This window comes from Typopeltis vanoorti, chromosome 2, assembly GCF_054136105.1.
Source record: "Typopeltis vanoorti isolate ZY-2024b chromosome 2, IOZ_Tvanoo_1.0, whole genome shotgun sequence".
NCBI lineage: Eukaryota > Metazoa > Arthropoda > Arachnida > Uropygi > Thelyphonidae > Typopeltis > Typopeltis vanoorti.
The window spans coordinates 172,862,975-172,877,783 of NC_143550.1; the positions used below are offsets into that span (position 1 = coordinate 172,862,975).

Here is a 14,809-nt window from a genome sequence, read left to right on the forward strand (position 1 = left end):
ATATTTGCCCCATTGTCATACCCTTGACCTCGAATGTCTTCAATGGGAATGTTCCGTTTTTCCAGTTGTTCCATTATTGTTGCACATAAACCACATCCTGTGGAATCTGATATATCTGCAAAACCTAAAACGTTTTCCCTGATCTTGACAATCCTATTGTCACAGGAAACAAAGTGAATATTAATGTCATTTGTTCTGTTTTACTTGCATCAGGTGTGCAGTCTAAAATTATGGAATAATATTTAGATTTTCAAATTGATAATAAAATTGTATCTCTGATTGCGTTACTAAAGTTTCCAGTGTTTCATTTTGACTGTCTTTACTCAAATAGTGTACTCTGTTGTTTTGTTGTAGGGCCCTTTCAACATGATTTTCCATAACGGAATCAAACTTCGCAAACAGTTCGACTAATTTTAAAAAATTGCCATTATTCCGTTCATATAATTTATCACATGATCTGCGAAAAGCTAAATTTTCGCTACCAAGGAATTTTATAATTTTAATCAAGCATTCTAAAACACTCGTCCAATGTTTCTTTTCCATTTCATACATGCTTTGAGTCTGACAATCAATAATAGTTTTGTTTTTTTTATATTTTTATCAAGTTCCTTCCATTTTAAGAAATTTTTCATGTGAGTTAAACTAGTCTCATTGATTCAGTAGGTGCGAAAAGTTTGCAACAAAATTAAAAAACAGAATTTAAAGTTTCGGAAGAAATGAGTCATGTTCTTGGCATGAACTCCCCGTTTTCCATTTTTCTGTTATAATACGTGTCGCCAAATTTACGACCATATGTATCTCTGGGATATATTATATTTTTCTTTTGAACACACCCCATTTCAATTAAAATAACTCGTAATTTTTCATCAATATTTCTCCATTCACCTGGATCTTCTAAATTTACAGAGATTAACAGTGTGTTAGTTTTGTGGTCAACTACAGCTAACTCTTCTCCTAACTGTTTTTCACTTAAATCATGCGTCTTGTTATCTTGTTCGATAGTTGCAATAGTACTTTCATGCAAACGGGATGAAGTGCACGGTTCTTCAACTCGGATTTCTGATGTATCGAGTTGGTTACAATCTGCATCAGAATATTTTAATATTTTAACAAATTTATTAAAGCCCCAGTTTGTGTCTTAATATCTGCTTCTTTTGCAGCATGACGTGCACTGTATAACTTTTTTTTAATTTTTGATTTCATTTCTGTTTTATACCCACAAGAAATTATTACACAACACGACACAGAGATGAAATAATAGTCCTCACTGTCAGTAGCCTACTAAGATGCATACCATATCACTGGTTAACTAGCAACAAATGTTTTTGTAATTCGTTTTTACATTCGTTTTTTATGTGCAGAAATGAAAATTCGTTTCTGTGCATAAATACCATTCACCATTTCACTTTAGATAGACTAGAGTAGACACAATATTCTGCAGTCAAGCATTTTGCCCTCTCGCTGCAAAATTGTAAACAGCTGGCTGATCAAAAAGGTAGCAATATACAATTTTTTTTTTAATTTTTATTCAGTGTATCTATCCTTATTTATTTTAATATTGATCATTCTAAGAATTTTTTATTTTTATGATAAAAATTTTGTTTCTTAAAAATGAACTTATGAACCATGCCCAGGCGGTGCCGCCCCCTTCGTAGCGGCGCCCGCATTCCCGCTTCCACCGGCCCTGGAGACAGCATATGAATTTGACTGAGTTGGGTAGGGATATTTTCATCCAGAGAAGGTCAAAGTTGGGCGATTCTAGGTAGGTTGCTCTCTGGCACGATATGTCGGAGTGGATGTATGCACAGACTCCACCCTTGGGTCGAAAGGCATTAAAGTGTATAGTTTTTATGGTTGAGGTGAATAGTGCTGGAGAGAGGTGAGATTTTTGTTTCTGCCAGAAAGAGTAGGTGGGATTTGTTAGTGGACACTATTAAGGTTGGGGTTTAGGCCACGGATGTTGATGAAGTGGATTTGTACGGTTTTGCGAGTCATAGGTTTGACTGCAAGGGTCTTGCACATTTCCTATGCAGTGCCTGTACTGGTCACTGTGGTGGATGCTAGTGGTATTACTCAGTTTTTGCACCAATTTAGCTTGTCTATAGTCGATGGTCCAGCTGTAGTCACCATTTTGACGTTTTTCTGCAAGTTGTCTTAATAGCTGGCATACTTGTTCTCTTTGTGCAAATGATAAATCTGATCGAGCACGTATGCATGATTGCGGAGAAGTGTCTTTGAACTTGCTGATTGCTGTTATTAGTTTTGATGTGCTTGTCGGGATGTCGCAAGTCACTTTTACGAGGCGTGGAAAGTTAGTTCTGTCCTTTCTTTTGTTTATGGTCCGAAACGATGGCACCTGTTGATATTTTTAGGATCGGTGTTGTATTCTTCTGCTAATTTGATGATGTCTTTTTTCAGTGCTTTCCCATTTTCTTTTGGAAAGTTCAAAATGACGGCGTTGAATTTTTTGTTTTTGGCCACCATCAATTCGTGCACCGTTAGTGCGATTATTTCACGAGTTCATTCATGGGGAAGGGTGAGCTTGTATTGTGTCGCTGATCGTCAGTTGATTCTAGCTTGGTTTCTCGTGCTCATATTTTGGAGGAAAGAGTTTCATTCATAGCACTGATATGCTGTTCAAGGTTTTCAATTTGTTTGCCTAAGTTCAGGAGCTGTTTTACAGATGGGGGGCACCATGAACAGAAATAGGGCTGGTTAAGGTCGATATGTATCTTGTGCTCTGATTCATCCATTTTTGTGCAGGAAGTGTTCACAGCGATGACTATGCTCACTAACTAGTGTCATCCTCCCTTAATTATTCTTTTTCTACTAGCCACATATCGATAGAAATCTCTCAGAATTTTCCTTGCCATCATCGGCTAATTTGCTGTTCATATTGAACTTTTGTTATCCTTCCCAAATTAGTTACCTTCCTAACCTGCTTTTTTTTCCTCATCTTGCAACTGATTTTTACTACTCATCTTAAGTTCAATATGAACAGCAAACAGCCACTCCTTATTATGCTGCTTCCATTTCAACCTGTCTTATTTAACTTCTGACCTCTGGATCAGAAATTGCAGCTATTAATTAGTTCTTGATTAATGCCCAAGTAACATTGATCTCCTTTCTACCCAACTAGAGGATTTCATAATCATCTGCTTGGCAGTTCCAAATACAGCCTTTCTTGATAGAAGTTCAACTCTGGTCTTTGTCATCAGTAATAACATCTCCTGATGAGATAATTGAAGGTTCTTGATTCTCATGCACCTCCATTACATAATTTCTTAAGTAGTTATACTTCACAGACTCAAGAAATTCATTCTCTTTGTTCATAGATAATATTTTTTCATGCCAGTCTGTATTATATTACCTTAATTGAAATTACCCACAGTGATAATCCTCGTTTTTTATTTGCTGGGCCACCACCTTGCGTATATATTTTGCTGTCACACCATATTGCCTTAGAATTACTGCTACTATTTTTCTCTTTTATCTCCACCTTGCATGGGCATAAGTCCTGCACTACCATTAACAACACTCATCTCCCCTTTTATGCCTTTCTATTCTCATAACATCATACTCTTCCATCTAGATCTGTTCTGTCAGGATATTACCTTCATCCAACTATATCTCACATATTCCAACAATTTATCCCCCTTATTCCAGGCATTTGCAAACAAACATGGTAATTTTATTCTGGGTCTATTACTTGACCCATGCCATCCTGCAGTCACAAGTCTTCAAATACCTGCCCTTTCCCATTCTGCTATATTGCAGCTTATCCTATAATTTTTCCCACATTCAAATGCTTCGATTTCATTCCAAGATATCCCATTCTTTTATTATCTGCCTACATACACACATTCACTATTGTTTCCAAAATTTGCCTTTCTCACACATACATCTCTCTGCCTGCATTTTCCTCCATGATTCCCCAGTCTGTCTTGCACTCTTGTTCTCTTGTTCCCCCTTTTCACACTATTCACCTCTCCATTTGTAAGTACTTCTTATGCTCCTGTTCTTCCATATTATGTATTGCATATTCTTCAGATCTTGTTCATCCCTCTCATTTTTCCTTCAGACCACAGCCTCTCTAACTAACAGATCCATTCCAATGCAGTGCAATCACTCTTATACATTTCCATCCATTCCTCAGAAACTCATTGCACATTTCCAAACTGCATTCTTTTCTCTTCACACAGCTCTGCTAATATCTATTCTCATATTCTCTTTCTTCCCAACCAAATCATTTGTTCCAATTATATAACTGCCAACTTTCCAGCTTGTTTTCTCCTCATATCCAAGTATTTATTTATACAGTTATTTATTTATTTATTTAAAGAGCTGTTTTTTACTTTATTTCTCTGCTAAAAAAAATGAAAGAAAGAAAAAAAACCTATATTGCAAATTGTGCTACATTTTTTCTCAGTACCACAAGTGTCTTTAGTGGTGCTGCTTTGATTTATATTGTATTATTTTTGGGTTGCTGAGAAGGCAAGGTCATAGTCGGACACATCTGCGGTGGAAGAGAAGATAACTTTTTGTTATTTAGTATAGTTAAATATAGTTTATACTTGTAGTATTGCATAAGTAAATTAGTTTACAGCAGAGCATTTAAAAGTGCATTAGTTGTAGTGGAATTTAGTATTTTTCATTTAGTCGTAATAGTTCCTTGACACTAGGTTAATAATGGTGGCTGCTGCAGTTCCAATTACAAATGGCGTGTCACCAAGTCCACCCCCATTCAAGGACACTCTATTTTGCGTAACATATGAGGGTGGGCTGAAAAGTTTTCTGCCTAACAGTGAAAAAACTAATTTATAATTTCAAATTTATTTTTATTTTTCAACATAATCTCCCTTAAAAATTTATGTATTAATATAAATGTATTAATACTAATACATTTATTCCAGTGATGCTCCAGTGCCATTATTCTGTCCCTATAATGGTTCCCAGTAAGATCTGCAAAATATCCCTCTTCATTCGAAGAAAATGCTGACCGGCAAGGAAGAGTTTAGTTTAGTGAAGAAATAGAAGTCAGAGGGAGCCAAATCTGGGGAATAGGGTGGATATTCCAACAATTCATAGTGCAGATCCCTGAATTTTCCCATTGCCAAAACACTTTTGTGGGCATGTGCATTGTCCTGATGAAAGATGATTTTAACCGGGTCTTTTCTCAAGAATTTTTTCATCTATTCTGGCTAAAAGATCGGAATAATATTTCGTGGTTATTGTTTTACCCTTTCCAAGATAATTAATAAACAAAATACCTTTAGCATCATAAAACACTGATGCTATGACCTTTCCTGCTGATGGAACCGAACTTTGTCTTCTTTGACGCTGAACAACCAGCTTCTGTCCACTGTTTTGACTGCTGTTTGGATTTTGGTTGTAATGGTGATTCCAAGTCTCATCCATAGTAATAAATCGATGCACAAAATTGGTTTTATTCTTGCTAAAACACTCCAAGCAGTGTTCAGAGATTTTCATGCGAGTGCGTTTTTGGTCTGCTGTGAGCAAGTACGGCACCCATCTTGCACAAAGCTTTTTCATTTGCAATTCTTCATGCAAAATATATCCTACGCATTCTTTTGAAATGCCAATAGTCTCATCAATTTTATGCATTTTGACTTGCTGGTCATCCAATATCATATCGTGCACTTGATCAATGATTTCTGGTGTTGTTACACTTTTTGGACATCATTCACATCGATCATCTTCAAGGCTGGTATGGCCATGTTTAAACTCGGCAGCCCATTTCTTAATTCTCAAAACAAAGGAGAAGAGTACCCATTAACTTTTATGAACTTCAACTGAATTTCTTTTGGCATTAACCCTTCTTTTACAAAGAACTTTATAACCACACGATATTCAATTTTTTCAATTTCAAGGGATAAAGGCAACACTTATGCTTCAGACAGCTGTATAAAACAAACTACATGATAGAATGACTTGCAATTTCATGTGGATGCTTATAACAGATGTACCAACTTAGAAAAAAAAATCCCTTTGCAATATTGTTGCCATCTATGGTCAAAGCCAAGAACTTTTCAGACCACCTTGGTATGAAAGCATTTTGTGGCATGTATGCATCCCAGCAGTTGGATATGTGGTGGGTTACAGAGAGAGAAGAGTATGCTTAAAATGTACGCAATGGGAAGAATTCAATGAGTTAGATGTTACAATATCCGACCTGGTTGCATTTTGAGCTCGAGAGACGATCAAAATATGAATGAAAAAATAAGAGTGGGGAGTGTGGAAGATTTGAATGATTGTAAGGTTTTCGGAGATGGTCTTGATTGGGAGGATGAATGGTGAGTAAGGGTGATTAACTTGCAGAGAGTAAGAGATAGATGAGTTGAAATGTCTCATGAATGAGAGGAGAAGTATGAAAAATGAGAGTAGGTGAATGGAAGAGCTGAATGCAAGGCAAATCAGAGCAGGAGTGAGAGAGAGAATTATGGGAATGATAGAAGAGAATAGGAGCAGTAGAAGAGAGGGAATGAGAAAGTTATGGGAATGATAGAAGAGGAGAGAGTGGAAACAGTCAGAGAGAGGAAGTGAGAAGAATGCAAGGGAGTGCTGGAACCAGCGATAGAGTGATGCCAGGACAACAGGTAAGTAGGGGAACACTGAGAGAAAGGGCTAGAGTGAGGGATGCAGGTGAGCAATCAAGGAATAGAGTCTTAAGAAGTGTGATGTATGGAGACCTGGTGATCCGTGGTATGCAAGATAGGATGCCAGAATAGTGTTTGCCTGGAGGAACGATAGAAAGTGTGGCAATGGCATTGAAGCAGGGTGAAAGGGTGGATGAAATGATTGTGATGGTGGGCACGAATGGCTTGAGAGGCAGTGTAAATCGAGTGGGGAGTGATCTGAGATTCATGATTGAGATTGTACAAAAACAAGTTGAGAGGAAAGATAGTGTGTTACCCTGGTAGGATAATGAGGAGCTTAGCAGAAAAACAGTAATAATGAATAACGTGATAGCCAGAATGTGTCAGAAGAGAGGATTAGAATATGTAAATGCTTGGAGGGCAGTTGAGGATAGAAAGGGACTGTATGTGAGAGACCGTTTTCATTTGAATGAGGAAGGACATAGACATCTGGAGAGATTGCTGTTTTCTGAGCTAGTCAGGGAAACTAGAATTCCCAGGGTGGATGGTAGCAGGGGTGCCTCTTGTTGGAATTTTGCTTGGGGGAAAGGGAATGACATCAGGTAACAATAATGATAAGTATAGCAGGCAGCAGTGACATTTTTATGCATTATACTAATGCCAAGAGTATCCAGAATAAAGGAGATGAATTAGTGGCTCTGACAGTATCAGCCTGGCCAAATATTATCAGGATCACTGAGATGTGGTTGACGGAAGATGATATAATAACAGGAATAGAAGTAGCAGGGTACAGCATTTTTTGGCAGAATAGGAGGGGGAAACGTGGTGGTGGTGGTGGGGTACTGCTCATGATAAGTGATGACTTATGTCCTTTAAGAGTGGAGGGTTTGGAAGGCAGTGACACTAATTGTTTTGAAAGCATATGGTGTGAGGTAGAGAGTTTCCCAGATGAAGATTTAGAATGTTTCTATGAAAAAATTCAAAATGCTCTAAACAACGCTAAATCAGATGACACACTATCATTATGGGAGATCGAAATGCTAAAGTAGGCTCAGAAAAGATCTCTTCCTGCATGGGAAACGATAGCCTTGGACAGAAATCCAAGAGAAGAAAGATTAATACAGTTCTGTGAAGAAAACAATCTGGTAATAGCAAATACTTTATTAGCTAACCTCCTAGAAGACTTTACACATGGAAAGGTCCCGGAGACAGCTGTAGGAACCAGATTGACTATATAATGATTAAAAAAAGATTCCGGAATAACATCTTACAAGCCAAAACATGCCCAGGGGATCAGACCACAATCCTGTGGTCATTAAAGCAGCAATAAAATTAAAGAAAACAATGAAACCTCTAAACATAGAAAAATATGATCTTTGCTCCCTTAAAAATCAAGAAATATAAATTTTTAAAGGAACTGGCACAATCCACTGCTGTTAATGTTCTTGATCCCACCATGTATCCTTACCCTAAAGATGAGATTGAGGATAGATGGCAGAAATTTAAAGAGGGCATAAACAAAAAAGGTTGTCGATTGGTAGAGCCTCTGCTACTAATGGCTCAGAAAAGTTAAACAAGTTTGAACGCGGTTAGTAGTTTGAAGGGGGGATTAATCATTTGATGCTGTTGCCTCACTCTCCCTCGATGAGTCTTTGGACTCCCTGGAGGTGTCAAATAATAATAATAAATTCAGTAAAACAAACAATTCCCAAATTTGAGAAGAAAATGAGTAAACCCTGGATGAATGACATGATACTGAAAATGGAGGAAAGAAAGAAACACAAAAATCGTCCTAAATACAAGAACTTAAAGAGATCACGAAGAATGTAGGATTGCAAAAGAACTATGGCTCAGCAACAAATGCAAGGAAATTGAACTTCTCGACAAAAAGCACAAAACCAGAGAACCTTCATGAAAATGTTAGGGAGCTAACTAACAAATCTTGCAAAAGGGTAGGCTCTCATTGCATTGAAGATACAAGGGGAAACATCCTAATGGAGAAAGACAAAATAGATGGGTAGAGTATTCAAAGGAACTCTACAATCATGATAGAATAGATTAGCCAATGCAAGAAGATTTGAAGGGGCCTACTATTCTTACCTTGGAAGTAACAAATGACATTAGGAAACTGAAACCAGGAAAAGCTCCAGGAATGGATGGAATTATGGTAGAATATCTAAAGGCTTTAGATGATAAGGCTATAAGATCACTGACTGACATATGTGACAAAATATATGAAACTGGACACCTGCCAAAAGATTTTAAGCACTCAACGTTCCTACCAATATCTAAAAAATCAAAGACAATCAAATAAGAATACAGAACAATCAGTCAGATAGCAAAAGTTATGTTATATATCATCCTAGAAAGAAATAAACATAAAATCAATATAGAAATTAATGAAACACAATCTGGTTTTCAGGAAAATGAAGGAACTAGAGAAGGACTCGTCAACATTAGAACTATTATAGAAAGATATCTGGAGAAGCAGAAAGAAGTCTACTTATGTTTTATTGACTACACAAACGCCTTTGACAATATACAGCATGAACAACTAATCAAATGCATCAGAAATTTAGGAGTAGATGGTAAAAATACTAGATTGCTGATAAATCTATATTGGGAGCAAGCTGCCTCAATAAAAATATCAGGAGAAATCTCGGAGGAATTCCCAGTAAAGAAGGGTGTTAGACAAGGCTGTATTCTTTCTCCTATATTGTTTAACCTCTATACTGAAAATATCTTCCAGCAATTAGAAGAATTTAAAGGAGTCAGCATAGGAGGCAGGAATATAAACAACTTAAGATATGTAGATGATACAGTACTGCTAGCTGAAAATAAAAAAGATCTTCAAAACCTACAAAGAGACGCTGAAGCTAAGAGGAAATACTTTAGATCAAGTAGAGAGTTATATATATTTGGATCAACTAATTACAGAGAATGGAAAGTGTGATAAGGAAATATTAAGAAGAATAGAAATTGCTAGATCAACCTTCATTAGAATGAAAAACATTCTGACCTCAAGGAAAATTCACACAAAAACAAGAATTAGGCTGTCCAAATGCTATGTATGGTCAACACTGCTATATGGAGCAGAAACCTGGACAATATCAAAATATTGCAAAAATAAACTAAAAGCCTTTGAGATGTGGATCCTCGAAAGAATTCTTAGAGTCCCGTGGACTGCCAAAAAAACTAATTTAGAAATATTAGAGATGATTGGAGAAGATAGAAATCTGTTGAAAACCATTAAGAAAAGGAAAACCACCTACCTTGATCACATACTAAGGCATGAATCCCTACAAAAAACACTTCTAGAAGAAATGATACAAGGAAAAAGAAGAAGAGGAAGACAAAGAACAGATGGGATGGGAAATATTAAGGACTGGACCTTTTTTGTTCTATGAAGAATGCAAAAGAGAAGCACAAACCCATACATGGTGGAAGCTCATGGTAGTCATAATATATAGACATATTTACACAAGAATATTATATTTTAATTTGCCAAATATTTCAGTCTAAAAATAACAGACTATCTTCAGTGGCTACATAGGAACAGTTTTTTAACAAGGTGGAATATCAACAGTTGATCATTCAAAAGTAGAAAGAGCCGCGTGATGTTATATTGCTAAGTATTAAAGAGAGGAAAACATTTTTTATCAGAGTAATGATTAAATTAAAGATATTAATTCACAAATTCATATAATAATCTTAATTTATAAATAACATTAGACCATAGGTTCCCCAAGTGGGTGGTACGCCCCCCAGTGGGCACTGAAGCCTTCTGGGGGGGGGGGGGGGGGGGCTATAGTGGGATCAGATGCATTTGGAGGCGTTCAGGTGGTCTAGGGGTCGGTGACACTTTATAGAAGAAATTAATAATATATATTTAAAAATTAATTATTTTCTTGATTTTGTGATTAGATAATCATTTAAAATTTAAATATTGCATTTTAATTCATCTTATGCCCGTCTTACACGATCAATTTTTTTATCAATTTTCTATTTCAATTATTTAATCATTTGAAAATTTACCATGTCAGATAGAAATAGATGTCAATTTTCTATGTCAATGAGAAAACAGAGCATGTATATATGCGTGTAAAATAGGCTATGTTTACAGTAACAAATATATTTGTTATATTTCATTTCAAAATATATATAAAATATATAAAACCACTTTTCTAATTGATTTGTACAAAAATAAACCCAATTTTATATAATTTAATATTGCGAGTAAAAATAATAATGGCAAGAAAGAAATATAATCGTAAATTTTAGTTAGCCTAATTAGTACTAATTTATATTGCTAACTAGAGGGAAAAAACAAAGCAAATATTATTCGAAACTTATTATACTATTTTCTGTGGTTATGTTTTGTAGGTTTGTTATTTATATCTTGTGTAATTATTTTATTACACAAGATAATGGGGGTCGTTACAAAATTTATGTCTTGCAAAGTGGGCGGTGGCCCAAAAAAGTTTGGGAACCTATGCATTAGACTAATGTGAGTATTAAAGTCTAAATAAAAAAAATAAAAAATTATATATATATTAATGTATTATCCTGATTAAACTTTAATCAGGATAACAGTCATTTCGATTCAAGTTAGGACGTTGACGTAAAGCCTTGGCACTTTCTTTAAATAAACATTCTAATTTGTAGCGACATCTGTGTAGGAGGCAGGTCTTGGACCAGAGGATGTTGTGGCTTGTCTCTATTCTGTGCTCAGCCAATCCAGACTTATCAGATTCGTTGTGCTGAATGTATGATTGATGTTCCTGAATTCTTTTTTTCTATAGAGCGTCCTGTTTGTTCAAAGTAGGACAGATTACAAGGAATTTGATACAGGAACATCAATCATACATTCCGCACAACAAATCCAATGTACACCAGCCTTATAATTCCACATATGTTCCCTTTTCTTGGATACTCTTGCATGTCTATTCATCTTCCAAGTCAAAACCACATGGTCACTCTCTTCTACTGGGAGGAGGGGAAATGTCATCTCAGTTATTATCAGCTCTACTGATGCCATGACCAAATCAACTCTTGAACCTCTTGTTCCTTCTATTACATGTTGCCTAAGTCATTTGTCCCTCAAGAATTCTAGAATTTCCATCCCCTTATTACTACATGCATTTTGCTCTTCCAGCTTATACTGTTATAGTTAAAATCTCCCATAACAAAAATTCTTCTTGGACTTGCCAAGCTCAACTGTCTGCACATCTCCTGCTCCTTAGCCTATAGCAACACCCCACTAAATATCCTGTCTTGCCCACCTCTTGTCAGATGTCACCTCCTTCCAGTAGGTTGACTACCGTGATTCTTTAGAGAAATTTGTGACATTAAGATTATAATATATAGACACGTTTACACAAGAATACTATATTTTAATTTGCCAAATATTTCAGTCTGAAAATAACAGACTATCTTCAGTGGCTACATAAGAACAGTTTTTTAACAAGGTGGAATATGAACAATTGATCATTCAAAAGTAGAACGAGCTGTGTAATGTTATATCACTAAGTATTAAAGAGAGGAAAACATTTTATTTCATATCATATTGTTGATATCATATTACATAAGCAATATGATATCATCTTGGGACAGTTCCATGGAGGGCGTTATTGGAAGGCCAGGATATCATTAGTTCTTGGGAAATTGTGAAGGAATATTTGTTAGCAGCAATAGTAAGCTGTATTGCACTGGTGAAGAAGCGGACACAATTTGGTGTAAAGTGGATGACCAACAATATCAAACAGGAACTGCAGTTGAAAAAAGGAGATTATAGAAGAGATATAAGAAGACAGGCGAAGAACAGATTCATGAAGAATATAAGACACAGGCCAGGAGAGTAACTAATATGGTAAGGAAGACAAAACTGGAATATGAGAAGAGATTGGTCCTAAGATCCGAAGAAAATCCTAGGGAATTTTTTAGATATGTGGCCAGTAGGAGGAGAAATGATTGTGGAAGAATGACATTGTGGAATAAAAATGGAAATAGAGTGACTGATGCAGAGGACATAGTTGAGTTGTTCAATGAGTAGTACTTTATTGGAATATTTCATCCTGAGAAGGGGTAGGTCAGATTCGAGGTTTAGAGGTGCAAGAGGAGAGTGTGTTCCAAATACTGAGTACTCTGGATATCAGTAAAGCTGTGGGACTGGATGGTATTTCACCATGAGTTTTGAGAGAATGTGCTAAAGAACTTATAGCTCCTTTGACCCAGCTTTTCAGTGAAAGTCTGGCTATGGGAAAGGTACCCAAGGAATGAATGGAAGGAAGGTAAGATAGTGGCATTTTATGGGCAGTAGCAGTCTGGAAGTCTCTAATTATAAGCCAGTTTGTGTGTCATCAATAGTTGTTAAGGTCTTGGAGAAATTAGTGAGGGACTATATACAGCATTGGGTAGATGAGGGTAATGTTATCTGTGAGAATCAACATGAATTTGTTAAGGGACACTCTTGTATAAGTAATACGATTGCCTTTTATAATAAAGAGACAAGAGCAAATGATGAGAGAAAGGCATAGACTGCCATTTTTTTTTTTTTTTTTGATTTTGCAAAGGCATTTGACAGGGTGTCACTCGATAGGCAGATATTTAAGTTACAGCACATGAGTTTAGATGTCAGGTTAGTCATCTGGATTCAGGATTGGCTGTCTGTTAGGTTTCAGAGTTGTGTAGGGCAATATCAAGGAAGTAAATGGTTACAAGTGGAGTTCCACAGGTCTCAGTACTGGAACCTGTATTGTTTAACCTTATATCAATGACATTGTCAGTTGATTGCAAGGGGATATTCAGTTGTTTGCAGATGATATGAAGCTGGGAAGGGGTATTAATAATAGTACAGATGTGGTGGCCCTACAAGAGGATTTGAATAAACTAGACAGATGGGAAAATGAATGGCGGTATCTGTTTAATGCAGCAAAATGCAAAGTCTTGAAGTTTGGGATACATCAATGGGAGCCTGCATACTCGATTGGAGGATCTGTGCTGTAGGAAGTAGGTGAGACAAGAGATCTGGGGGTGATGATTGATAGAAAACTGAAATTCAGGGGCATATTATAAAGATGGTGAAGGTAACCCAGAGGATTGCTGCAATACTGAGGAGGATGCTGACCTGCAGAGGTAAAGGAGTTGTCATTACGTTGTGTAAGACCCTGATCAGACCCACTTAGACTATTGTTCTCAAATTTGGTCCCCAGGATTTGAATTAGATAAATCAACTGTGGAAAGGGTGCAGAGGCAGATAACAAAGATGGTTTCAGGACTGTACAATGTTAATTATGAGGATCGGCTGAGGGAATGTGGACTGCAGAGTTCAGTGGATAGAAGGAGAGGTGATATGATTGAGACTTTTAAACTGTTGAGAAGCAGTTACAGGGTGGACACTGGGGAGTTCTTTCACTTGATGAAGGAGCGATGACAAGGGGCCATTCCTGGAAGTTTCGAAAGGAAGCAAGAGGGTTAGGAGTGGTTTCTTTCATGGAGGGTGGTTGAACCGTGGAATGTGTTGCCTGATAGAGTGGTCTATCATACTACTCGTTGAACTCATTAAGAGCAAGAACAGTCAGTGAGTTCAAGCAGTGGTATAATAGACTTTGTGTTTTCTAGGAAGGACCTCCTGCAATGAGTCTCTTAACTCCATGGAGGCCTGAATAATAATAATGATAATATATTCTCTTCTGTTATTCGTTTCAGGTCAAGCAAGTGCAACATATACCGAAAATGCTTTTGAATTAATGAAGCTTGTTTACGACTTTGTGGTGTTAGAAACCAAAGATGATAGGAGACTTAGTGAAAAGGTAGAATAATTTTTGTTTTTATTTCAGTTTGTTAATTTCATACATTTAATATATCAAGGTAAATTTATAGAACTTCTAAAGCATTTCAGCTATTTAGTCATGATTTTTAGCAAAGATGGCAAATTAAATATGGAAATAATAGATTAAGCAAGGCTGGTATATGATAGGGAGTCAACTAAATAAATTTATATGGAATAAGAGAAAATTTGTTAACAGAGATTTCCAGTGTGGAATAACCAGTACCATCCTCTGTGAGCCACAATAACTGATTAGATTTATGGATTTTAGGTAATCCATATATATGTAGAATGGATCTGGAATTATATCATTGCAGTTTGTCTGTGACTTCAACAGGCAAAGGAGTTATAGTTTTAAGAATTC

General features: G+C 36.4%; 1 protein-coding gene across 1 annotated transcript in view; it reads left to right on the plus strand.

Moving 5' to 3' along the window:
* The window catches only part of LOC150109672 (neurobeachin-like protein 1), a 1,254,229-nt gene that overhangs the window by 794,028 nt on the left and 445,392 nt on the right, over nucleotides 1-14,809 (plus strand). Inside the window, exon 34 of the mRNA XM_090413954.1 lies at nucleotides 14,325-14,428. Coding sequence (XP_090270080.1) covers nucleotides 14,325-14,428 — 104 coding nt within the window. The remainder of the gene's footprint in view (nucleotides 1-14,324; nucleotides 14,429-14,809) is intronic.